The 27,024-nt window shown below is 39.3% G+C and overlaps 1 protein-coding gene across 1 annotated transcript; it reads left to right on the plus strand.

Annotated features, from left to right (window-relative positions):
* On the plus strand, positions 1 to 25,455 carry mtnr1bb (melatonin receptor 1Bb). The gene is made up of 4 exons (XM_040182690.2): positions 1 to 505; positions 19,942 to 20,060; positions 20,145 to 20,489; positions 21,825 to 25,455. The coding sequence occupies exons 1-4, from the start codon at positions 298 to 300 to the stop codon at positions 22,245 to 22,247; spliced, it is 1,095 nt and encodes a 364-aa protein (XP_040038624.1). The 5' UTR covers positions 1 to 297; the 3' UTR covers positions 22,248 to 25,455.
* Positions 25,456 to 27,024: the final 1,569 nt, after the last annotated feature.

A 27,024-nucleotide genomic window follows, 5' to 3' on the forward strand; every position in this document is an offset into this window, starting at 1 on the left:
AGGGCTCGTTGTGGCACCGCCGCGTGTCCCACCCGCTTTTGGTGGCACATGGATGGGTGACTTTTCAGCGAAGACACGGGAAGCGAAGAGCGCGTGTAACTTTATGTAGGTCACACCGTGAGTACCACATCTTTTCTTATTCATATCGCCTTCAAGTAGCAGGCTCGTACGCGCGCTCCCGGGGAGCTCGGGGAGGCATTCAGGTGCGCTCCATGTTCCCTTTGGGACACATCGGTGCCGGCGGTGGCTGCTGGATTTAAAGAGCAGCTGTGACCTGAAAGCAGCAGTGGGCCAGTGATGCCGGACGCATTCGCGCTCATAAAGAACCGGACAGAGCCACAGCTGGGGCAGCTAGAGCGCACTCTGGCCTCGGACGGGAGCGCCCGCCCCGCCTGGGTCATAGCTCTCCTGGCCAGCGTTTTGATCTTCACCACGGTGGTGGACGTGCTGGGGAACCTGCTGGTGATCATATCGGTGTTCAGGAACCGCAAGTTGAGGAACTCTGGTAAGATATGACATCCCTTTAAATGACTTAATATCATCACGATGGTGTTGTTTCGGATGAGTCAATCTCCTCCACCTGTGTAGGTTGTGTTGAATTCACTGGACCTATCGTGGATTCTGGGACGTTCCGCCTTCCCTAAAAAAAGAAAAGGTGCATGTCCTGAGCTACAAACTTCTCAGTGCACTTTCCCCTATCATATCAGTCTTCAGTCATCCCGGTGACAAAATCTTCCAAAAATAATTTGATATAGTTCAACCAAAGGACACATTTAGCTTGTGTGTTAACCTACTTCAAAATGCAAAGGATCTTCCTTTTAGTAACATTAGAGCACCATTCACATCATGCTCAAAGGCTTTTGTACAGGATGACTATCACTATCGGAATAGAAATGACTGCTTGATCAAACAATATGCATTCCCAATTATGATTTAGTGTGTACACGAAATAGCCGATAATGTCTTCACAACTGGCATCTTGGTGCACTTCTTGTCACGTCTTCTGCCTTTGAACAGTAAAGTTCAAATGGTAGTCTAACTCATGCTTATGTGAAGATTTTTTTTATTTTTAAACTCACGTCTCTAGTGTTTATGAAACTTTTCTGACGTGAAAGAGTAAAAACTACCAAGGAGCCAGTGTGTGAAGCATAACACCAAATCATAACGATTGAATTAGGCTTCCACTGAACCCCCGCTGCAGGTATGAACCTTATTCAAACTTAATTCAAACAAATTCTGATGACAATGAATGCCGTTCAAGAATTTCTTAAACAAGTATCTCAATTTAAAGCAGTGGTTTTTGTTAAGTGTGTGAATCAAGGTTCTAAATGAAAATAAATAGGTGATGCTTGGGATTATGGTTAAGCATGGCACAATGTCTTATATCACTAAGGCTCAATGCAGGTAACTTACACGGAAAACGTGTTTTTAGTATTCTTTTCTGCAAAGTTTAAGAATGTTAAGTTAAGATGGCAAAAAAAAGTGCCAAAGGAGTTCAAAGACCAGCGTCTTTGGCAGAACCAGCTCAAATGAGTTCTGCATTAAGTCTGGAAAGGATCAGAAAGCCCGTTTCCCTTGAGCCCCTCGCAAAAGGTGCCTCAGCCCCTGATTGGCCACGAGGGGAAACGCACCACGCTCAGTTCCTAATTAGGAGGCAGTCCTCACACCTTTTGCAACAAGTGATGCAAATAACCGTCCAATCAATTCTTGTTGCGGAATTGTGACATTCGGCTAAAATTAATACGGATAATAGAATGCCAGCAAGTAACGATGAATGAAAGAAAGCTGCAGACTTTTTTGAACGTCAATTACACAATGGTTTCACATTATCTCCTACTGCATTAATTGTGAGTCCAAGAGCAGAATAGTGATATATTTTAGTCTGGTTTTCTGTTTGATTTGAGTCAGACGAGCACATTTGCTAGTTTGTCTCGGAAAACATAGCTTGTTTTCTTTGTTCCCATCAAGAATCTGTCCACCCTTTAAACCTGCAAACTACCTGTCTAAATGAGAAAGATTCAGACATCAGAACAATTGTTCGGCATCACATCAACAACGGTCACACCACCTGTTTTATTTTGTAAGTTCTTTTTTTGGAGAGAGAGAGAGAGAGAGACTCCCACATACTGTTCTTCGGCATGGATTTCTGTTTTTTTAAATAAGGCTTATACCATAAGGTATGGTTCAGAACATTTATCGCTTCGAATAGCCAATCACCGGGGCTATTTTTCAATTGAGGCTATTAAGAAGCGAAAATGGAGTCCATTCATAAATCAAGAGCAACGTGTCAAGTGTGTTTGAAAACGTGTGTAGCGTACAGAATCCATTTAATGATTGTATTATTAAACTTCACGCCACGCGAAAGGTTTAGACATGAAACTCATGCATTTGAACACTTTCTTTGACACTATATATGCAAATAATATTGAGTTAAAAATGTGGAAACACCCCGCCCTTCACCCTAAGAAACTAAATGCACTGCCATTTAACGTATCTGTATCAATCAATGACTGTAGACGTCAGTTCAAAAACATTCTTCAAAGGTGGGTCTTTAGTTCAGTTCAAGTCAGCAAGGAAATGACACCTTTTACATTACTGTAACAAACAAGCAGGAAAAAAATACTCCCGATAATATCTTTATATATACATTATAGCGCCCTTTTCATGCAATGTTCGTGACAAATGTGAGCTGTCACGTCTCACAACAAGACCGAAGTTATTGCGAAGTTAATTAAAAAAGCTATTTCAAGCGGTGGGTCTGTGATTGACAACAGATGTGACTGCTTTAACGCTATCAAACAAAACTCTTCCCACTTCTTGAGTGAGCAAGACAGCAATTGTGTCTTTTTAAGAAGTGAGTTGGCGGTAAGCATGACAGTTTAACACCTCCGGCCTTTTTTCACTCTGAACTCCTGCGTTATGTCGACGTAACGCGTGTTTTTTGGAAGTAAATCAAAAATATAATAGTTAGAGCATACGCTATCTCAGAAAGCTTACACTATGTTTTCAATTTCCCTTTTGCAAAACGAGCTTCTCTGTCCCGGAGTCATGTGCCGATTGTGCTTGTGGCTTGGGTTAGGGAAATTTATTTATTGACAGCTGTCAATTTTATCCACAATTTGAAAAATAATTCCTGACATGTTTTTGCATAACTTCAGTTTACAGCTTTTCTTTTTGTTGCTTTCAGGTTATTCTTAGATGTTTTGGGTTATCCTTTTTAAAATCAATTTCTAGGTTACCTATAGCCTGGCGCTCCATAAATAGGTGCGATTAAAAATATCTTTGCAGTGGGGTTTTGCCACTCAAATAGTTCTGATCTCTCCACTCAAACAGCCCACTCAGCAGTTGAGAAACCAACTTCGTAGTCATGAACTCAAACCCTGCAGTTGGAAACAACCCACTCAACAGTTAAAATGGGAAAACACCTGACTTAACAACAGCAAATAAACAGTCACAGCAGGACAAGAGGCTTGTCCAGTGCAGTTGTCATGGCTTTGCTCGGGTCCCTGCTGAGGCAGGGTGAACAAAGTAAACCAACCGCTGAGTGGTGGATCACAATATTTCATCAGATGATTGGTTCAGATGAAGGTTGGTGATTCATGAAAAACCCTGCGTCATTATTCAAATAGTTTTGGGGAATGATGACGCGCCTACGCCACATTTTGGCTCCTTTTGTAGAAATTATGGTTACAAGCCAAATGAGACATAGAAAGATGACGCGTTTAATGTTGTGTAACTCAACACACAACTGACACAACTACACACAAGTGGCTACAATTGCAGTTGTCTTGTAAATCGAAAAATCTCATTCAAAACAATACAATAGTTTATTGTAACCCATTTTGTCACCATACAAAAACACATTCACGTTCATAAAGTTTCCTTCTGTGCTAAATCCTCAGTCCCTTTAAATATATTTCCCAAACATGACGCACAAGACTGGTGCTTACTACACATTGATGTAAAATCAGTATGAATGTTTTTCCAAAGGTTGCAATAAGAAAATCAGAACAGAACATATTTTAAATAGAACATACAATAAAAAGCCCAAATTTCTGTTTTTCTTTTAATTGCTAAAACTGGCATAATAACCTGCTGTGTTGTACACAAGGACTCACCTGTGCTCTTTCCATAGTGCTTACACAGGCCATTAGGTTTTGGCCAGGTAGCATGTGTCTTCGCCAACTGGAACATGGGCTGTTTTGAATGGCGGTGATTTAAAATGGCAAAGGAGAGCTTGATTCCTGTGTCGTATTTAGAGAACTATGTGGTGAAATGAAGTGTCATGCTGATTTCAAAATTGAGTGCAAAGCAGAAACAGTTTTTATAGTTTGTCAGACTTGTGGAGAGACTTTGCCCTCTCAGCGTCTCAATAATTGTAATTTTTGTGTTTTGGCAACTGAAAAAAAACCCTCTTCTCACTGCACAAATTAAACTCTGCCATCAAAACCTCACAGCCATTATTCAACAACAGGACACACATAAATACGCCATTGCAGTGTTTGGTTGTGTGCACCTTTTTAAAATGTATTCCACAATAGTACCTATATACACATTCCATGTAAACTAAAACTACAGTCGTCAACAGGATTTGCATTTTGTGTTGTAAGAAACATGTGTTGCACATTGCAGGAGCAAACTTTGAGGTTTGAAAAGTGCTATGCAAGTTAAGCATTAGTTGCAGCCTAAACACTTTTACTCGCACAGATCAAAACGCATGTTTGTTAGTCTTGTAACAAAGCTTCAAAAGGATTGCCCATGACCTTTCCCCTGCATTCTCCTTTTTAAAATCTCGCCATGGACTGGAACTTTCCCTCATCATGTTCTATTGTATATCAGCCTGAGTTACAGAAACATAACCACCCACACTAATGCATTCATGATCCATCAAAGCCATTTATACTCTCAAAAGTGCCTCTTGAAAATGAAAAACTTCTACTCATATAATAGAAACCTACTAGAGATGTGTGTCCACCAGCACTAGCACATACATTGTATTCAGAAAGGTACAACACGTGAAATCTACACATCTACACATTAGTTAGTGAATGAGTGTATGAACACGTGACAGGTCTTTTTCGGGTAGCTTTTGCCTTTGTTTTCCAGAGAGCGCAGGTGTTGCAACACTTCAAAGATAGTTGGGCCAAATCAGTTAATACAAAGACTTTTTTTTAACAGAGATAATTATTTACATCATGTCTCTCCACCTCTTTTTAATTACTTACTTACTTCTCAACATATACGATGCTTAAAATGTTCCAGTGCAGTTTCACATCTTCTTATTCAGCCTCTGTCCATGGTGCTGAAACAATGAAAACTTTTTTCATGAATAATGCAGAAACCACTGTACTTCTCCCAATTAATCTACAACTTGCTTTCCTTTTAGCGCTTTTGTTTTTAATGGGGGGGTTTTCTTCTTGAATTTGTGAAGCATCATCAGTTTTGGCTCAAATCTCTGTGTCAGAGATGTGTGGGTCTGTCAACCAGGTGAGACCAGCCACGCTAACCGGCCCATGGTTTGGTTTGGTAATTTACCAATTAAGTACCTCCTATGCCTACATACATGTGTAACATAATGTTACATGTACAGTATAATACAATTTCATTAGAATACTGTTGTTAATTGTTGATGCAATATTAGTCTGTGTAATTTGGGGTCATTGTTATATATATATATATATATATATATATATATATATATATATATGGAACACAGAGTGTTGTGGATACAATTTAGAATAATGTTGCATCTCACAATCCAACCTCAATCCCAAAAAAGCTCTTTTCGATTGTTAATGTCCACAAAAAGCCTGTTAGCTAAGCTTTGACTTTAGGTATTTGGCCCGAGAACTGTTATCAGTTCTGTTGAAATGAAGCCTAATCAAAAGCGCCCCAGCTGAGCTGGAGCGGCGCTTAAGAATCCCAGCCAGGTCTAATGATTGTTGGGTTTATGACAGCTGGCCCTGAAGGATGAGAAAGGCTGCTTTTTCCTGGTCACTCTACTTTCTGGTCCATTGTGTCGGTAACAGACGGGTTTAAAGTCAGTGGAGGTGCGTATATATGTTTGTTGTATTGTAAGTGATAATCCTCCATAAATGTGTGTGCGAGTACACATTTATCTCCAAAAGTCTAGCCAATGTGCTTGAGCAGGGTGATTGAGAAAAATGATTTGTGTCCACGTTTCAAATTTTCATTCAACAGAAGCCTGCAATGCTTAAAAGATAATTAGGACAGAGTTCTCTTATTTGAATGAAGAGAAGTTATTCAGTTGACGTGTTGACATGTTCAATACATGTCGGCTAGAATTGAGACGAGCTGAGATATATCGAGCCATTGAATCATCCTCTGATCAGTACATTCCTATGGTCATTCTTGCAACTGTTAATAAATGACAGATTACAATGAGACATGACCAAAGATTGGTGACTAGCAAAGCAAGAATGTTGATTTATTGATCCACACATTTTGGTGAATATTGGTGGATAACAAATACAAGTTTATGTTACAATGTGATGGTTATTGTTACCCTGTGTAATTATTCTCTTACACATGCTAAGATGTCTCGAACCCAGAGGAACGGCCCGTTAATCGATGATAAAAAGCCAATTTCCCAAAAACTAAACCATATCAAATAAGAGTGGCAAATTCCAACAGATACAACTAGTTGTGAGAAACAGTGTGTAGAAGTAGATTACTTTCCTATTTATATCGCTCTTTTATTTATGAATCACCTTGTAACCCTGGTTCTTCCAAAGTTTCTCATATACCTTTTTGCCACACTTGTTATTCCTGAAAGACATGTGCTATGTAAAACATCTCTTCTCCAGTCTTATGTTTAAAGGGTAATGAAATATTTAATACACTCATCATTTTTAAAACATGGCCCTTATTTCCACCATGACCGAGTAGGAACCTGAAAGATCAGACAGCTGAAGACGTTGTCGATTTATGAGATTTTCTTTAATGGAGAGGAACTTTCTAAGATTTCTAAGAGAAAGCAGGCTCATACCTCCCAGCCAAAGCAGAGGAGATATGGAGACCAGGAGGCAGGCACAGGGAGGGATCAGAGAGCAGGTGAAATGGAAATGTAGGAGAGTTCAGCTGTAGCTCACGAAGAAAGGGGGGGGAGAGATTAGACACAAGGGCTCTGTTGCTGATCTCATTTGAATTAGTACCGGATTGGATCTTTTGGAATCGCACTGGGAATATGCATTTGACATCCCATTACACATCCCTTTGTGACAAATAGTTGCTACTTAGTCCAGTGCCATCATCTAGTTTTGTGTAGAATCCATAGGGGAGCTAAATTGTCACTGGTCTAAAATGCACGAGTGAGGAGAGTCTGTGGAGCTTTTCTGTCTGCTGAGGCTTTGCCATATAATTCTTTCATCATCCTTTTTGACTGTTTTTTGTCTTACTCAGTGAGTATTTAGGCTGAAGTGAAGGTTGGGCATGACTGCTGGGGATGTTTTCAGCAGCTTTAAGTGCTCGGGGAGTATATTTCTGCCTGAGCTGTGCCCAGACACCGTCCTGTGTCTTTGGGTGAAGCATGACTTCTGTAATTCCCTTGAAAATAGAGGCAGCTGGATAAAGGAAGCAGGAGGAGATGAGATGAGCCAGATGGAGAAGAGGAAGGTAAGAGAGAGAAAGAAAGGGAGAGAGAGAGAGGGAGGGATGGAGGGAAGTCTATAAACCTCTTGAAAACAGACACGGACACGGGCTATAAAATAGAGGAAGACAGCCCCAGATTTAGATAAGAGAGGAAAATGAATTTGTCACTATGTTTGTGTTTTAATACAGGAAAGAGGCCGAGCAGAGACAATAGGATTTACTGTCATGTGTTATGAAAATCACAGTTGTTCTCAGTACTTATTCCACTTTCCGAGAAGGGGAAGGCCTCAACAGCACAAGTTTGCACATTAGCACTCACAAGACAGCTGCTGACAAAACAGTTTTCTTTAATCTCAATTACCACGGACAGGGTAGATTTTTCTCAAATCCCATAATGCCTGCTTGTACATCCCCATATCTACAATAATTGCTTAGTGATAATTTGAAGTGCATTATGTAAGAGTTTCTCCAAACCCTTAGGCCACAGTGAGTGAAGGTGGAAGTAGCAAGGGATTTTCTGCAGGAGAGAGAGAGAGAGAGAGAATGAAAGGAGGTGGAATGGAGAAGGCATGAGAAATTGAGTGCAATCTAGGATGAGAAAATGAGAGAAGGATTTAGGAAGGGGGGGAAACTGTCGCAGGAATGTGCAGAACTGTATTCATGCGAGCGACACCGCAAACAAGACAGTCAAACAGAATGTTTGTTTCAGCTAGAATCAGTGAGAAACAGGGGAGCTGGATGGAAGCTCTTTCCAAATCTGCTGTTGTATGCAGAGTAAATCAAAACGTGTGTATTACAGTTTAGAAGCCAAATGGGAAAAGCATCAGAATGGATCTGGGAAGTTATTTCCAATTAGATTTGTGCAAGAATTCATGGTACGATTGAGGTTTATCTGTGATTGGACTGGTCATTTGTTTGCGAGAGAGCTTGGCAGAGGTTGTGCCCTGAATATGCTCACAGCAAAAGTGATTCATCCTTAAGCCAAAAAACCAATCATAAAAATATGCCCAACTAAATGTTTAAATCTGCAGCCATAATTGCACAAGATTGAGAGCTACACTTTGATGTGTAACGTTTGAATCATTTAAATGTTTGTGTCGTTCCAGTGGTATTTATGCCACTTGACAGTGCTTTGGTTCAAAGGGATTTAGTTTTCATTCAATTAATTCTTCATTCAGAAAGTCTTTAAGTTATGTTAAATGCAGCACAGCAGTTTAGATACATCTCATTAGAGAAAAGTCGAAGACTAACACGTGGCTATGTTAAAGGGTCCACCTGTGTCGGACTGATGGGAAATAAGCCTGAATTGAATACTTAATCAAATATTATTGACTTCTAATCATAAATGATCTAGTATTACAAACTCGGGGCTCCAGAGTGTCCTACATACATTAGTTTCCCTCACTTAAACCTATTGAATTTCTTTTACATTTTTATTTCACTTTTTTTTTCTATATTTAAACAGTTGATGTGATTCAGTAAATTAGACAAATAAAGTAGTCCATTAAAAAGATTGAAAATTATGGAATTTATATGGAAAGGCCAACTGCTCTGATCTGAAAATCTGCAGAAAAAGAAAGCGACTTCCCTCTCCGGGGGGCTGCATATCCTTTCTAATTGTCTGTTTCACAACCTCCTAACTCCTGCTTAGCAACACTGGTATAACTTGGAAGCCAGAAGGACACTTTGAGCACTCAAACGTTTTCTGATCAAACCCAGAAGGCCCATAGAAATTCAAACCCTCCTGTGCATTATAATGGGTAAAACGTAATCGACATAGAAGAGATTATGGCTCAAATGTGTTTTTTTGTGGTTTATAAATGAATCATTTCAATAATAATTTCTCTTTTGGTGCAGCGCAGCTTTAATCTACATTTTTATTTTCCCGATCTTTGCTGTTCTATGAGCTAAGACAGCGTTCTGATTTAATCATGCACTTTGCTTTACAGTTCAGTGTGCACTTCAAAAGGTCAACCTCGCGGGACTAACTAGACATAGTGTGTGCCTGCTGCACTCAGGAAAAACATTAATCCAAAGTGTAATATACCATAGTGTTTCACTAAGAATGGACCTTTTTCACATCATAGTAATAAGCAGGGCTGCTTTGCACCACTCTTCCCAACTAGATACTGAACTATTGTAAATACCCTCTTTGGTCTTCAGACGGACTGAGCTGTGTGTGTATGTGCTGTTACTCTTCACAGCCCGCATGCGCCGCATGCACACTGAGCTGAACGGCTCCTTTAACGTGAAGAATTCCAGGGGAAAAGGGACGAGGGTCGCTGTTGTGCATTCTTATTGCTGGGTGGGGGGGTACAGAGGGTTTGGCCCGCCTCAGGCAAAGCGCCTGCATTTTGAATATGAACCCGAGTTCATCTCCAACGTAAACAAAAGCTTACCACCAGGCCACAACATCATTAAGCCCACGTATCGATTGTGATGCGCACAAATAGCATTTTGTGGTGGATTAACAGCCTTGCAAAGAGTAAATACTAGGCAGCAATATCTCTATTTTTATTGAAGCTTCTTCAAATCTGATCAATAACTTGCTTTGCTTATTTAGCAACCCGGCAGCAACGTTCAAGTCGTTGTACAACCCTCTAAAGGGAATAGAGGGCAAATAATTGCTCAAGCTCCCTGCAGTCACATGTCCGTCTGTGCTAACACACAATATCCGTGAAGGTTCAGGGGATCCCTTTGTCATCTTTTGTGTAATGTCAAGATGACTTTCCCGTAAAATAAAAAGGCTCTCACACACCAGTCGGTGTTGGATGAGACCTGTTCATCCAGGCGAGGAAGCATCTGAAAAAGGAAATAAATCAACAATTCTAAACGCGAAAGGTTGCTACCAAACACAGGCAGACTGTATGTGGCACCTCTGCACGTGGGCGGGACAGTACGTATCGACAGACCTGACCATTATTTTTGTGCTGCGTAAGTTCATGTGAGCTCACACCCGAGGTCAGCTTCGCTAACGTCTGTGGATTAAATACACACAATGAGAATAGAAAACATGACAATTCATGGTCCCCTTTTGAAATCTTGATAACTGCAGCAGCAAGAAAAATCAATATGATTAACAGAACGATTCATCAGAGGTCATACTACAATTTACACTTAATTGCAAGACATGACACTTGCATGACACAAGCATTCATCATAATAACTTTTTCAGAAATTATGAATCTTTTATCTTTTCCACCTGGCTTGCATATATATTTTAAACCATATCAAATAATCCATCAAGTCACTCACAGGAACGTAGAGGTCCACGGAGAGCATGAAAAGGAACAGAAGGAATTTGGGTGATTTATTTTTAGACGTTAACAATCTTGTCTTAGTTGCACCTTTTCAAAAATAATAAGCGTCTTGTGTTGTGCTTTAAATCATTAATGAATGAAATTAATGAATACTAATGTGTACTCGCTGGATGTTTAAATGTGCAGTCTGCTAATAAGTTTTACAAAATAGTGTGACTTTTACTATTTGACTTTTGCATTTACCTGATAGGAGGAAACAGCAGAACATTTTGGCACGTTCACTTGCTTTATTTCTGGGATTACAGATATAGTTATTCCTCTGCACTTTTTGCATATTGCAATCGCTAGGATAGCAGTTGTCGATGGAATACACATTCTATTATACTATTCTACTACTAAAATGTGTTGTACACTGCTCACTGTTGAGCAGTGTACAACACAGCAGTGTTTTTAGAAGACGAAATGACGAAATTAAGAGGTTTGTATAATCTTGCACTTCTTGTCACAGAAAAGCAGCAAGCAGGTTCCATCCACCTTTTATGTAACCAGCTGTTCCACCCAAGTTAAGTAAGAATTTCCTAAGCAGAGCTGTATTCTGTCGTCGATGAATGGCAGCAGAACCCCAGGGGGTGTTCTGTCTGTTTCCCTCTTCCTGAAACGCACTTCAGATCTATTATTGCATCAGTCACAGAGGTTACCTGAGAGTGAAATTCCTCTGCTAAATACATGCAGTACAGGGAGGCGGAGGAAGAAGGATGCCAGCCATGGGGCTTCATAGCGGCAGCCTGCCCGGCTGGAGAGCGGCCTGCCCGGACAGCGGCGGCATCCTCGTCACCTTTAGGCAAGGTGATGAGGCCTGAACTGCTGAGAGCCAACAGGCGGTGCTGACTGGCTGAATTTCAGGTGCCAACTGAAGCCACGTCTATAATTACTACACTGCTGTGGGTTATCTTCCTTTGGACTATGTTGCTGACATTAGCGCTGAGAGGAAAGTACAGACGTGGGACAAGAGGAGATTTCAAATGTGTCACAACAGGAGTCAACGCCAGTTGCGTTCAGGACTGAGATAATAAACATGGTGTTTCTTCTTTGTCACACACAAATGCACAACGGCTCAATAACCATGCAGTTATTTAAGCCTTCATTAAGCATGAATTGTGGACAGAGCATTAATGAAATGCATGCCATAGTGTTCATTATAGAGTAAATGTTTAGGAAAATCTAAAAGCTTTTAAGGCAAATGCATTTGCCATGTTCTTTGGATACGAGGCAGTCTGTATCACCAGCTGCTCCTCTTACCTGCCCAGGGAGCCCCTGAGAACTGATTCCGTCTGCGGCTCTTTGATAAATTGACAGCGTAGTCCTTCACCACTAAGGAATGAGCGGACACGTTACAGAGAGCTGGAGATAGACTTGAGCTTCCTGTTTGGCTTGTGCGTTGAATGAATTTGAACTTTGAAACGCTAAGTCTTTGAAACTTCTGATGTGTCTTTGGTGATCGCTCTGATCAATACCACACTTTAGCTTCCCTGCAACCTCTTAACTCCTGGATTTAGATGCTTTCTGATTATCCTGATATCCCGAGAACTCTCTCTTGCTCCCTCCCTCTCTTTCTCTCCCTCTCTATAAAGCAAGTCAGGGGTTACATCTGACACTGGTGAATGTCTGTAGATACCTGCACAACATTTTTAGAGGCTTGTTTCTGCCACATTGTCCAAACAACGATAAGAACCATTGTTGCTGCTCTATGTGGTAGAACTAGGCAGTTCTTTTGTAATTGCCGGCATGTTGAGGTATCTGACTGCAGAATCTCTGCTACCTCAACAATAGGGAAATCTCTTGTTGATGGCCTTGTTATTGCAGAGCAACCTTTCAGTCTGACTAAAGTAAAATGGCAGTTCCAATGAAAATAGCTTGTAGCATACACATATATATTTCTATTTAGATTTAATTTGTTTTGCCACATCTCAGGGTTCCAGTACAGTTACATAAACCAAGGATTTTAATAAACATTTATTCAATGTGAGGTCCATATCTATGTATGTTAAATTCTCCTTCTCTACTTCTAATATTACATAAAAAAATACAAAAAGGGCAGAGTTTAAAAAAAAAAAATCACCATTATGAAGCTTAGCCATGACACCAAAATAATATTTTTCCAGATAGCTTCTGAGGGTTTGAAGAGTTTCTGCGTCTGTAATAAAGCTAAAAGTGTAAATCTTTCATGAATGCCTTGACCTGACAAGCTTTTTACCGAATGACAAAAACTGTGTTGCAATTCCAACAACTTTGCCCAAATGAAAACTTTCTCTTGCAGTACAAGGTCAAGGTTTGCAAATGCAGAGAAAAAGCCCCGAAAACCGAACATAAAGACACATTCTCTCTGTGTGTCAAAACTGACCATGGAGCAATGTATTCATACTGCAATAAGAAAATAAATGTTTGATTTAATAAATGTGACACAGTCCAGACCTCAAAACTGTAAGACTTTACTGTAAGACCTTTTCCTACTCTGCCCTGGTAATTAAATCACATCATCCGCTCATCATGTGATCGTGAACAATCGGTCTGCTCAATGCGTCATTAGGGGAATGTTCAAACCTTGTTCTCCCTGTGCAATTTTACAGTTCTTTCCTAATGTTGTGTGTAATATTCTGATGCTTCACTCTCTCAGATCTCTTTGCTAAGTACTCCGCTCTAATGAGTATGTAAGCCGAAACTAAAAAATGTTCATTCGGTTACAGGGGAACAACCTCACAGAGGGCAATTTATGATTATATCCAAGTTTGAGCAGTTCAAATTTGATGCATTAATTGCCTAATTATGCAACCACTTGCACAGCATTTTGAGCATTAACTGGTATTGCGATGAATAGGGTCATTAAGATAGATATTAAAGCAAGCATTTAAACACTGATGCACACAAAACTAGAAGGTGAACACTACTTTTAGAGTAGTATTTACAAACTCTCTTGTGCAGTTTGTTCAAACTATTTTTGTGAAATATACAACATTCACTTGGAATGACTAAAAACAACTGCATCTCTTACAACAGGTTGAACAAGGTTAGCATTGTACAAATGACCAATACTATGGATGCCACTGCTGCTGCTGGTATTCGTGAGAAAACCCTATTTATTGATGCGTGACTTTATTGTGGCCATTCTTTTCATTCAGTGCTCCCGTTCAGCAGGAACTATATATATGTATATTTTCCATCTACACTAACTTTCTTTCTTTGTGCCTGGCTGACCATGATTCTGAAGTTGTTCTTTATTATTATGGTAAAGGTTGGTATGTTTGAAAAAGAGTCTGTACTACATAACAGTCGCTCAATGTCTTCTCAGTTGAACATGGGCGTTGTGTGTCTTTGCCGTGATTGTGTTGTATTTGCTATGAAACCTTGTAAAGGGGTTTGAAATATATTTTTCCTGCAAAACACATATAAACGTATTAAAACTACAATAAAGGAAAAAAGGCACTGCCCAAAATCAACCGAGGGACAGTGGGGATTTCCCTTTTTCCTGTCTTTTCCTCATACTGGGTGATGATTGGGTGGCACTTGTTGAAGACTTACTATAAACTGTGTCCTTCACAGCTTGTCAGATAAATACCTTTTGTGGGTGATCAAAAAGAAAAACAAGAGAAGGAAAACAAAACAAAGGAAGGTTAATGAAATCCCTGAACATTTAATTACATTTGTTATAAAAAGCTTAAAGCCACAGGACACGTTTTAGCCTGTCGGGATTTGATGTTCAGGTTTACTGTCTCTAAGATAATCTGTATCATTAAAGCTGGTGTAGGGAGCCATAAAAGTGCTGGACTTTGGTCAAAAAAGCCTGTTGGCTGCTCAGTAAATAATGAAGCACGTCCCTTAAGATGGTAAAGGTCTGATTCATTGGCTCAATATCCTACAGAAATACTTGTTTTTCCAGCATTTGCTGCCTGCACGGCAAAGGAACTCCCCAAAAAGATAGATAGAGTGTTTCAGAGGTGAGGAGGGAAAGTTAAGCATTTTGCTCACCGTAGCTAAAGGCTCATTACTGTCCCGAAGAGTCATAGAAAAGGGGCAAGGGTATACCATGATTTGATCTTTTGTTTCTTCCAGAAAGGCTCAGTTTCACGTATTTCAGTTACTTCTAGTCAACCAGTGACTGGCAGGTAAATTAAAATGGTCATTTCAAAGGTTCTTGTCACATCCCTTACTGGATGAATTACTTTAAATCTTTAATTAAAATGTTACCTCTGGGATGTTTTTACCAATTAACTCAACCAGGATGACTTTTCCCCTCAGCACTTCCGACACAATCGACTGGTGGTTTATATAAATGGGGATGTTGGGCCGAATGCGTCGGAATAGGCTGTTTGGTAAGCCGGGGATGAAGTGCAAATAGAAATTGTTAAGCCACTTACACATGCCGATTTATGGATGTATTTTAATCAGATTCTTTCCACATCACCAACTTTTGTCGCTTCTGTCGATCGCATAATATTGGGACCCTTCAAACTGGATAGACTACAAATCCAGTCTGGGATCAAGCCGATTGTACTGCCAGCATGTTCAGGGATGTTACGTGAGTGCTGGTCATAGGAGTTACACTTCTGTGATAGTAACCTGTCGCCGTGTCGTTTATTCCCTGAAGAACCAAAAGCTTTACGCTTGTGGGTGAAGGATTTCGAGACAAATGTGGATTTACTGCACGTGTGCTTCAGCGGAAAACTTATGAAAGTGCTACGTTTAACTGGACAGTGTTTTCCTGAGGCAACACACTTCTCAGCTACACCATGTGGTGCATTTGACCTTTGTTCAAGAACAGAACAGTCAATTTCTGCACATATTAGTAGTTAGACTTGCTCCTAATCCATTTAAGACAGGCAGCATAGCCGGTTCCTCCAATTTGAGTATCACAGTGGGCTTTGTGTCTTTTCCTGTGAAAAAAAACAATCTCGGAAAACAAGGTGTGAAAGAGAAATAGACGCTTCATTATAGAGCAAGGATGGAGGGTTACTGGGTCATATCGTTCAAAACTTGCACTGCTTGGTTGAGAAATTGGGGGAACAGCTAAGTGAATAAACAAACATAAACAAAATAACGAAGAAACATTGGTGGACGTGGTAAGAAGGATTGTCTTTCTTTATCCGTGGGGTCCGCATGTAGGTCCATGCAGTCGGCCCGGCAGTGGAGTTAGGAAGATGCTGAACCAATGAACAAAATCGTTTATTGGCGTGCCTATGAGAAAATGTATTACTCTTTTATCTTCATCTTATGTTCGTCAACTCCTTCTTCCTTCTCTTCCAGTTTTGCTGCTAACATCCCACCCTCGACCGACCTTTAACATCCTTTTTTTTTTCCTTCATCTTCTAAATTTTCCTTTTCCTGCCGACAGCTTTGTTCTTTTATCTCTGCAGATTGAGTCAGACCTCTCTTTTGTCTTTGACATATTCTCTCATTTAACAGTTTGAAGAAAGGACCAGAGGAGTCAGCCTCATTATAGAATAACAAGGCTGTTAATTGTCTGAATCATGTCTTGTTAGGATTTTTATTATATTACGCTGCTTTGAATGAGTTGAACGCCCCATTTTTAACAATCAAAAGTAAAGCTTCTATCACGCCTGACCACGTTTCCCTCCAAATCACTCCTTTTTGGATTCTGTCCCCACTCCTGGCACCATTCCCATGAATCTTTTCCTTTTTGGCCGCACTGAAAACAAATTTAAATGCAAACAAGGCAAATCTGCGTAGCATATCCTCTCACAGGATGGACATAAAAAAAGGAAATGAGAAGAAAATCTTCTTCCGTGTGGAAATTTTCACAGTCATGGAGGGAAAATGCACAAAATATTTTTGAGGTTTAAAATTGTTTATTACAGTAATCATACATGCTTGCCTTTGACCAAAGAGAGTCAGCATTTCCATGTGCAATTATTTACAGTACACGTGTACAGAGCTTTATTAACTTCAATGATCTAATCCACCTATTAGGCATAAAAGGGGTGGAAATCCAGCAGCATTGCAAGAAATACTGTTTATTTGGCATGTTTGTTGATTCTCTTTTTCATTGGTGCAGCCAAATATGTTACTACTGCAAATTAAACTCAACGCTGCAGAGCGTGCATGTGCTTCCATTGGAAGATTCTACGTTTCTGAGCAGTTGGTTTTTAAATTACCCCCAATTCCCATGGGTTGCTGGGTAAAGCTGGTGTAGTTACACCACCCCGTCTCATAATATTCACTCATTAAAACACAACATAATTTCAACTGCGTTGTTTCTCATTTCCTCTCAAACAAAGTAAACTACTCGTGCACTCATCGGTCTCATAATTGCTTATCCACGTATATCTGTGTTAACCAATTCTTTAACACAAACACTGAAAAGGACACCGACAAATTAGAAATTCGAATACACAATAATGCTTGAGCAAGCAGCTCATAACAGGGGTGCAGTTGCACTGGAGTTAATGCAACACTTGTTATTTCTCATGTAGTCTGACGCCATGGCAAGGCGACAGCAGTTCATACAGGTCAGACATTTCACAGACCCGGTTAGACCCGTTGGTGACGGACAGACAAAAGAAAACAATTCCCTGAAAGCTGTGCCATAGTTTCCTGAATATTTTATCGCTTCACAGCTGAGCAGTCACCGTTCTAAACATGCGGCAGTCTTTGTTGTGCTGCAGGTGATTCAGTTCAACATGTAAATTGAAAATCTACATTTACACAACTATCAGAAATGAGTCCGCGGTCATTTCTGAGTGCACAGAGAACCCTTTTGTGGTTTGTATGTTTGCGCCTGTCATTTTGTACTTGTACACAGGCATAAATATGTATCAGAGAGGAGAACGGTCTTAACGTTTTTTAAGGCACCGGCTTGTCCAGTCTACCTGACTGAATTTACGCCTAAGCTTAAATTTGGTGAAGGTGTTATTTGAATTTCAACATGCAAGAATCTCAGCAGTCTCTACTGTGAAGGCTGCAGTAGCCCCAAGGAGACATTAGATTGTACTGCTTTTGCTCTCTGTCTGTTTGTTGTAAATCTATGAGTGCATGCGCATTCATGTGTCTTTTTTGCATTGAAAAGCAAGTTAACAATGAATATCAATCTGGACCCGAAGATATCATTTCTGCCCTATCGCTTTTATGGACCCCTGAAATGAAAAGATACATTTTAAGGTTTTTAGGAAGATAAGGAACCTCATACCCATTGTAGTCATTTCCCCCTAAAGCACACGTCTAATCTATATTCAAATACCCTGAAAACGGTAGTAGATCAAAAGGCTATAATTAAAGAAGCCGAGGTGCATTTGTCATGATCCCACACATAAGTGATTATCTACATAGATCAAGTCATCTATGCTGACGTTAAATATATTTTTTCCTTTTTGATGTTAGGAGACCTTTTTAAGTCATTATGTCGGACATGGACAATTTATTATTTCAAAGCTGATGCTGGAATTCTCTGGTGGATATTAGTGTGTATCAATCTGGGTTCTTATCCTGTGTTTCTTATCCTAAAACTAAAATATAATCCTTTTCTAATATTTCATTCAATATTTACTGTTCAGTCACATTTAAAAGGAATAATACCATTTCCCAGCTGTCTTATTACTTTCTGTGTCAGTGCATTTGAAGCATACGTGTGTTTTTGTGGGGGTTTTCCTGTTTGGAAGGCAATGCTGCTGAAAAGCGTTTGGTCGCTCCACCAACACTTAAGTTCAGACTGGAATATGTCAACGCCGTTGGGATGCATTCCCATTAAATTTGGTAGAGTTATTCATGATCTCCAAATGACCAATCCCTCTGACTTTAATGAGGTGCTGCCTTCTCTGCTAGATTCACCATGAGATTCAAATTACATTATTATGAAATGTCTAAGAAACTTGTTGATGGATTTCCGTGAAATTTGGTTGACGCATTCATGTCCCAAAAGAACCAATTAGTTATTTTTGTGATCCATTAACTATTCACGTGGAGCCATCTGGTCCCAATTTCAATTAATTTAATATTTATATGTACTTTATTGTCTACTTAGTATAGTCATGTATTATCATATGTATTGACCTTAATCTTGATGAAAATAGGATGATATTCCTTTATTCGTATAAGAACAAGCAGTAATTAAAGTAAGTAAGCAGTAAGTAAAAAATAAAATAATAATAGACAAAAATAAAAAACTAAACATACAAGGAACTACATAAATAGATGTATATGTACACACAGTGTATCACAGTGGTTATTTCACATAATTATTTTGATTGGAAATGCAATATCTTTTCACAAAATTCTCTCCATTTGTGTTTTTTTTTACAGCATTTAGTTCAGGGAGTGACATCTATGAGTTTTTCCTTATCCCCTACTTGCATATTTGTACGTAGTGACAGTTTTAACTTGACAGCCACACACAGAACTGCATGTGCACTGTAAAGTATTGCAGCAGCTGCTTGGTAATGTTATGAATAGAGCTCCTTTCTGACAAATTTCTGATCAAAAATAAACATGAGGTGAGCGGTGGCACTTCCATCCCCGCGCCAGGTGATCCAGTCTGAGGTTAGGGTTGCTGTTTAATCAAAGTGCTGTGTCCACAAGCTTTTCCCTCTACTCTGTCAAAACAGAGTACCATTCATGATAAAACTTTTTGGGGGGTTGCGATGGGTGGGGGCAACTAGCTTTGGCTTGCTCGAAAACCTTTGTTGCCAACCGGCTGGAATAAATCAGTATTAGGTCATATCAGAAAAAAGAATACTTTAATTAAGAAGCGCGAAGCAATGTTAGTGAACGGCTTGAAAAACAACTGTATTCTAGAAAAAGGTAAATACTAGAGGTATCTTCTGATTTAACATAATCTCACCTGTGTAAATTGTAATATATGCGTGTAGGCACAAATGTACAGGCATCAAAAGTGCCAAGCCCATTGGAATAAGCTGAATGTACTCATCCTAATAGTCTGAGCACAAATGAGAGGGGACTAAACCATCAGGGCTGTCTTAGAGGTGGAATCCAGTGTCACATGCATAATAAAGCATGTGACTTAGTCACTTAGAAACTGTCTATCTGTCCCTTTCTTCCTCTCCAGGTAATGTATTTGTGGTGAGCTTGGCCTTCGCCGACCTTGTGGTAGCCTTCTATCCCTACCCCTTGGTTCTTTATGCTCTCTTCCATGACGGATGGGCACTGGGAAACACACAATGCACGGTAAGACCACACCAGCTAAGGAATGTTTCAGTTACCTACCAATACAACAACAACACACTGACGCTTCACTTTCTCTCCGTTCAGGTCAGCGGTTTCCTCATGGGGCTGAGTGTGATCGGTTCCATTTTCAACATCACTGGGATTGCAGTGAATAGATATTGCTACATCTGTCATTCATTCTCCTACAGTCGGCTGTACAGCTTTCGCAACACTCTGATGTTTGTTGCCTTAATTTGGCTGCTCACAGTGGTGGCCATTATCCCCAATTTCTTTGTAGGCTCCCTGCGCTATGACCCGCGAGTCTACTCCTGCACCTTCGCCCAGAATGTTAGCAGTTCATACACAGTGACGGTGGTCGTGGTTCACTTTTTGGTACCAATTGCAGTGGTTACCTTCTGTTATCTACGCATCTGGGTGCTTGTGATTAAGGTCAGTCTCATGCTTCTCCGAATAGTTATTTACGTCTCTACAGGCACACAGAAGGTGTTAACCTGTTAACATGCAATCAGCTGCTAACAACAGGCATCCCTTGGACCAAAGAAAAGGTGTTGCACAGTTCCTCCAATATTAGACATGTAAAGTAAGAAAAAGAAAGTAAACAAAAGTTTGATCAATTCCTAGATGAGTTTTTAATTTTTAGGGTTGTCAACATGAATGTATTAATCTATGCGATTAATGTGGCCTAGATTAATGCAATAAAATATTTTAACGTAGTTAACGTTCGTTTGTTTACTTCCGGTATACTTCCGGTCCAGGAAGTAAACAGGAAGTTGACCGCAGAAACGAAACAGCCGCTAGCTGCAGTCAGTTAACGTTACATTAAGATAGAGAAAGCTTTTGGCATTGGAAGTAAAACAAACAGTGGTGCGACATACAGCGGATAACTGTGCAGAGGAATTACTACACGTGTCAAACAGAAGGGAGGTGAGTGTAAAACGGACCACTTAAAGCACTGCTATGTTAAGCTAGCTGCTAGGCTAAGCTAGCTGCTATGCTACTTCCATTTCAACATCAAACGTTACCCTGCGTGGCACACAGTCTGCAGGAGGAGGACCACTACTGTGTTCCTAAAAGACCGTGGTTTGAAAACGTTCTGGCTAAATGTGGGGGGATTGTTGAAACTTAAAACACAGTCATTAAATGATGGAGAATTGAGAGCAAAGTGCACGAGGACGGCAAGAGTCGCTAGTTCAACATGTTCCTCCCATTGGAATTCTGCCTCCAAGATGATCAAATGTATGTAATTTTGTGTTTAAAATGGCATTAACAATTAAACAACACACTTGTGTGTCTAAAAAATACACACTTTCTAAAGTGATTGCTCATTACTTTTAAGATTTAGACTTTAGAAAAAGAAAAAAACATTAATTATACACAACATTGTAACAACAACAACATTCATTAATTGCCATTAATCGAGATAAAAAATAAAAATGTGTGATTAATTAGTTGTTGTTTTTTAATCTATTGACAGCCCTAGTAATTTTCAAAGATATTCTAATAAAATGCATCATCCCATCAGAATAATCTTTGCATATGGTCTTTAATTACCAGTAAGTGTACGTTTAAAACGAACAACAGAAAAAAAGTTTTTATGAAGTCAGTGCCAGTGATTTAAGCTAGGATATTGTGTTTAACAGGCAGATAGGTGGAGGAAAACCCTGTATCTGTGCATATCTTTGTGGGTTTCTTTCTGGTTATTTCAGAGAGAAAGAGCCGCTTTGGAACCTTTGAATAATTCTTGGCCTATGTGTTTTCATGCAGGTGCGACGTAAAGTGAAGATGGACGAGAGCCCTCGCCTCAGACCAAGTGACATGCGGAATTTCATCACAATGTTTGTAGTCTTTGTGCTGTTTGCCATCTGCTGGGCTCCCCTTAACCTGATTGGCTTGGCGGTGGCCATAGATCCGTCTCGTGTGGCTCCGCGGATCCCAGAGTGGCTCTTTGTGGTCAGTTACTTCATGGCCTACTTCAACAGCTGTCTGAATGCCGTCATCTATGGCTTACTCAACAGGAATTTCAGGAACGAGTACAAGCGCATTGTCACTTCTGTCTGGGTGACTCGGCTTTTTGTGACGGAGACTTCGCGACCTGCCACGGAGGGCAGGAGCATGAGGAGCAAGCAATCGCCACCTCCACCGCTCAACAACAACGAGTCAGTCAGAGATCGTACAAACAAAGAATGACTCCTGTAATCCTCAAGCCTGTAAAATGTTAATTCCTGTTTTTGTGACGTCCAGTCAGTTGTGCAGCTAAAGAGTATTAAGTAACGGATGAAACTAAAATGCATGGCTTGGTTTTCTGTAAGTAAGCCTCAATCAGACCAGGATGTAGGCAAACATGTTTACAGCTGTGACCTTTTTTTTCCAAAGTTGTGAAAACGTATGTAGTATATAAGTTCTTGAAAATTTACGTTTGGAGGATTAACTCAGCAACTTTGCTAAAATGCTAAATAAAGCAGAGGGTCCTATGTGATGTCAGCTTGTTACGTCCTGGGAGAATGAAGCCATGCATTGGAGTTTCATTGTGCTCCTACTCTCAAAATATTCTAAAGTGGTATACCAGTATATCATAAAAAATGTAATAACCTTTAAGGTCTGCTGTTGCAGCCCCTGTATATTCCACCCAATATGTGGTAGCAACTGGTGAACACAGGCTACACGTCTCTTTAGTAACTTCAAAAGCCTCAAATACTATAACCCGCCTCACTTGAAGCTAGATTTGTAAAGAGAAAATAATGTCAGTCCGTCTAATGTGTAGTATCAGTGTGACGTTGTGTGCCGTGGTAACAGTGATGTGACGGTAGCATATACTTGATGTGGCCCCGTCTGACCCTCTTGCACTTCAAAAAACTACAAACAAAAACTTAGTAATGAACATAGTGCATCTTCAGGAAATTAACACGAAGCCAGTCACTAGCTCCACAACGAGTGACAATCGGAACTAAAAGAAAAGGTGCATGTGATGTAGCAGGAAGAGGAGACAAACTGAATCTATTATTGCTGCTGTAACTCCATCGTTCTGCATCGCACATCCTAATGCTCCTCAACTGCTGCAGGTTTTTTTCTAACTTTAATGCAATTCTAATTCAAACATAACAAAGTGAAACATCTTCTCTGAAAAAAGGCCAAAGTGGTGTGAAAAAATAGCTAGACTTTTCCTTAAAGGCAAAATGTTGATTTGATATTACACTAGCAATGTTTTTTCCTCTGTTAATATCCATTTAAATATTAATTACTTAGGTTTCTTCTTCTCTGCTATAGGGGTGCAACATTGGTTTCATGCAAGGTACCAAAATCAGTATATTGTACCATTTTGTATATGAGTCATCACATAATTATAGCATATATAGATTATATGTGTGATCATTAAATGGAAATTTACAGTGATATACATTTTTAACTAGAAATATAAATCTGTAGAGATAAGAAAACAAGGAGGCACAATTTGATTTAGAGAACACCAGTAGTGGAACGTTATTACTGCAAGTGCAATTTTGAGGTCCTTTTTAGATGTTGATACTTTTATTTGTCTATTTAAGCACTTTTTTCCACCAGTGGGTGAACAAAAAGACTGCAGGTGAGCAGAACACTCACACAGTGACAGCACAACAACAGACACTGATGCCAAAATGTTAACTAAATAAATTGTTAAATTAAAAGAAATAGCCGAGTGCAACAGTATCATGAATCAGGAACATTTACTGCCAAAAATATGTTAGCCATATGAGGAATTAGACATGGCGGTAGGGGAATTAGACAATAAGATATCGGACAACAAGACAGATAAGATAACGTGTGTGTAAGCACAGTGCAAGAAAATGGCATAGCATAACATCTCTTTTTGCATGCTAACACTTTGCTATGCAATTTAAAGGAGTAGTTGTCATGATCCAAGGTCAGCTGCATGTAAATATCATATCCACCTTACTGAGATAAACTGTCTATTTATCATACCAACTTACTGTAAAATCATGCCGCCCCCAGGTTATACGGCAGACCAACAAAAGGACTATCATATAAGTTCAGAATGTTTTCTTGCCTTCTTTGATAGAAAGCTTCCTCCCTAGTAAATGCCGGAAAATGCTTTTACTGAATGTGCAGCAAGCAAAATAGAATAAAAAAATGCTCCTTGGCCTCCTCCATCATATGCAGAATGTGGAAGTCTAATGCAGTGGTGATTTTCATTTTGAAATACTTATGCAAAATGTTTGCTTTTCATCTTGTAGGCTATGTATCTTTGTTAATAGTTCATTTTTATATAAATATAGAAAACTTTATTTACCAGGGACACATTTGTATGCTTACACTGTGGAAAAACAAACAGAACCCAAAAGAGTATATTAGGGGTTTGCATTTAGTGTTTAGGTGTTGTTTGAATTCATATTTGATCTGACAGAGGAATATTTATTGCCTGTTAAATGATTGAAGAGCAGAAAGATGTAAATTGTAGTGAAGGTACAGCTCATATCTGTATTCCCATCTCAGGGTGCCTACCGAACATTTTCTCATACCACACTGTTTGCGGTTTATCAGTTGCCATAAACGGGAGGGAGAATATTTAAAAGTGATATTTTGTTAATTACTGTTAGTATTGCTTTTAAATGTGGTATATTGTTACTGGAGATGTATTTGAAATGTGTGTGAAATTTAAAACAAAAAACATATATATGAATATCTAAAGCTCAACAACCTCACACCACTAAGGGTTTATCACCAAAAAATGCTTGACCTCTCTTACTCCAATACAAAAGTGCATCGAAAACAACCTCCTGCTTAATTGGAATGTACATATACAATTACTTTAGTTTTCTCAAAGTGAAATGACAGAGTCAACTTCTAATTGCATGAATCAATTAACGAAGAATAGCATCACATGTACCTAAAATAATTTTCTTTTTTACATTTCAATTCATTGCACATGTGTGTGTTCTTACACATGGTCCAAGTTGTGCAAAAACAAACTAATGCAACAGATGCAAAGTAAAGGGCCAGGATAGAATATTTGAAAGAAAACATGGGGAGGCAAAGTATTGTTGAAAAGATGGAATTTAGATGAATGAAGAGTGACTGTGCTGTCCTGACAAGAGAGGTGAGAAGGACAGAAGGATATTCCTTCCACTGCGGCAACAGGAGTCCAATACATCTGGAGAGTGCTTTGGATGCACTTGGAAGAAAGCAGATGCTTTCAAACAATTTTAACCAAAGAAAATGGCGTGGCTGAAGGGTTTTAGGTGTACATATGATATGTTGAGTTATTACCGGGAGAAGTAATCTCTGAGGTTATTTATTCCTTTAAAAGCACTGCCTTATTGTTGATACAATAGTTTAGAATTTGAGATATTATGGCGAGTGCCATATTTTCTATTAAAAAGAAACCTATTCAGCAAACACACATGCACACAATTTTTTCTGGATTCCTTACCGGTATTATGTATCTATGTTCCCTCTGCTCACTGCACCCTTACTTTAGGCCTTTTTTTCAATACAACCAAATATGACACCTTGCTGGACAGCTTTAAGGATGTTTGTACAGCTCAACCTAAAAACTTTCACCTCAGCCAATTACTGACGGCTTCAACACAGAAAAATAACCGAATGATTGAGTATTATTTTACAAATTGCGAGCTGTCAAAACAACTATATATATATATATATATATATATATATATATATATATATATAGTTGCTTTGGTATATATATATATATATATATATATATATATATATATATATATATATATATATATATATATATATGTTTTATTAACTGGAAGGAAAAATGTTCAGCTGGCTGTGTGCAAAAGGTTGAATGATGAAACAGGGTGTGTGAAAAAACAACATACAGCATATTCTTCAAAAGACGCAAACAATAATTTAAAAATAAAAGGTCATCCTCTGTTTTCCACAAAAATTTGACAGCAAAGTGTTAACTTTGTGCGACTAATTCTTTTCTGTGCTCAACAATGCAAAACAATTTCAAATGTCTGCATTATGCTGTTTGAGTCCCTCTCACAGCCTCTCCAACATCAATGCACAGTATTCGCACAGGTTGACATTTCCATAACAAAGGTAGTCCTCTCAAAAGTTTTCTTTTGGAGAGAGAGTAGCATTAGTGTAGCAGACACTTTGCATTTGAAAAGGCTTGCCTTCAGTAGCTTTTAAAAACAGCCACTTTATACAAGTGATTTTTATGTAAATACAGGTCATAGATCACCAGACATTTTCAAACCATTAAAGCTTGATCGCAAACAGTGACGTGCTAATTGGCTGTGGCTTCTCACAAGTCCTTTTTTTATGATTTAAAATACAGCATACTTTTTGATCAATGTTACGGTCTGTTAAGCAGAAACCTGGAAACACTCTAAGCAGGTAGAAGAGATCTGAGCTACATGCCTGCATGGCACGAAATAGACTAGATGTATCCTTAAACCTTGCCGTAGCTTCTTTTTCATCTGGACCCACTCACCATAGCCCAGTCAGTTTGTTGTGTCATTAATGGGTTTTGTAACAGCATGACAATTTCAGCTCACAGCTAAAGGCAGAACAGGATGCATCAGTAATTTAAAATATGTGCAAGGTACCGGCACTCAGATGAAAGTAAAAGGCCAAGCCTTTGAGAACATAATTGAATGCACTTACACTATACAGACACATGCCAAGAGACCACAGAAACATACCGTATCTGTGTATACACATACGTATAGAGTTTACAGAAAGGAAACCAAGATACACAATTAAAACTGTGACTACAAAAACATGAATTAAACAGCTGTTAAATTGTTTGTAAAGCACAAATACCTTTTTTTACCAAATAAAACTGCATTGGCCGCAGCTTGTTGGACCTGCGTGTGCCCGCAGTCGGATGCTTCGAGGCATGTTACCCAACAATCCCTGTTCAGGCTGTAGTGTTCTTTTTTCCAAGGTGTAAAGTGACACAAGACAATTTGAAATGCCTTATTAG

This window comes from Gasterosteus aculeatus, chromosome 7, assembly GCF_964276395.1.
Source record: "Gasterosteus aculeatus chromosome 7, fGasAcu3.hap1.1, whole genome shotgun sequence".
In the NCBI taxonomy this organism is placed as follows: Eukaryota; Metazoa; Chordata; class Actinopteri; order Perciformes; family Gasterosteidae; genus Gasterosteus; species Gasterosteus aculeatus.

Coding starts and splice junctions, on each gene's coding strand:
- mtnr1bb (XM_040182690.2), top strand. CDS start 298: ATGCCGGACGCATTCGCGCTCATAAAGAACCGGACAGAGCCACAGCTG. Junction 506..19,941: donor CCGCAAGTTGAGGAACTCTG/GTAAGATATGAC, acceptor CTTCCTCTCCAG/GTAATGTATTTGTGGTGAGC. Junction 20,061..20,144: donor TGGGAAACACACAATGCACG/GTAAGACCACAC, acceptor CTCTCCGTTCAG/GTCAGCGGTTTCCTCATGGG.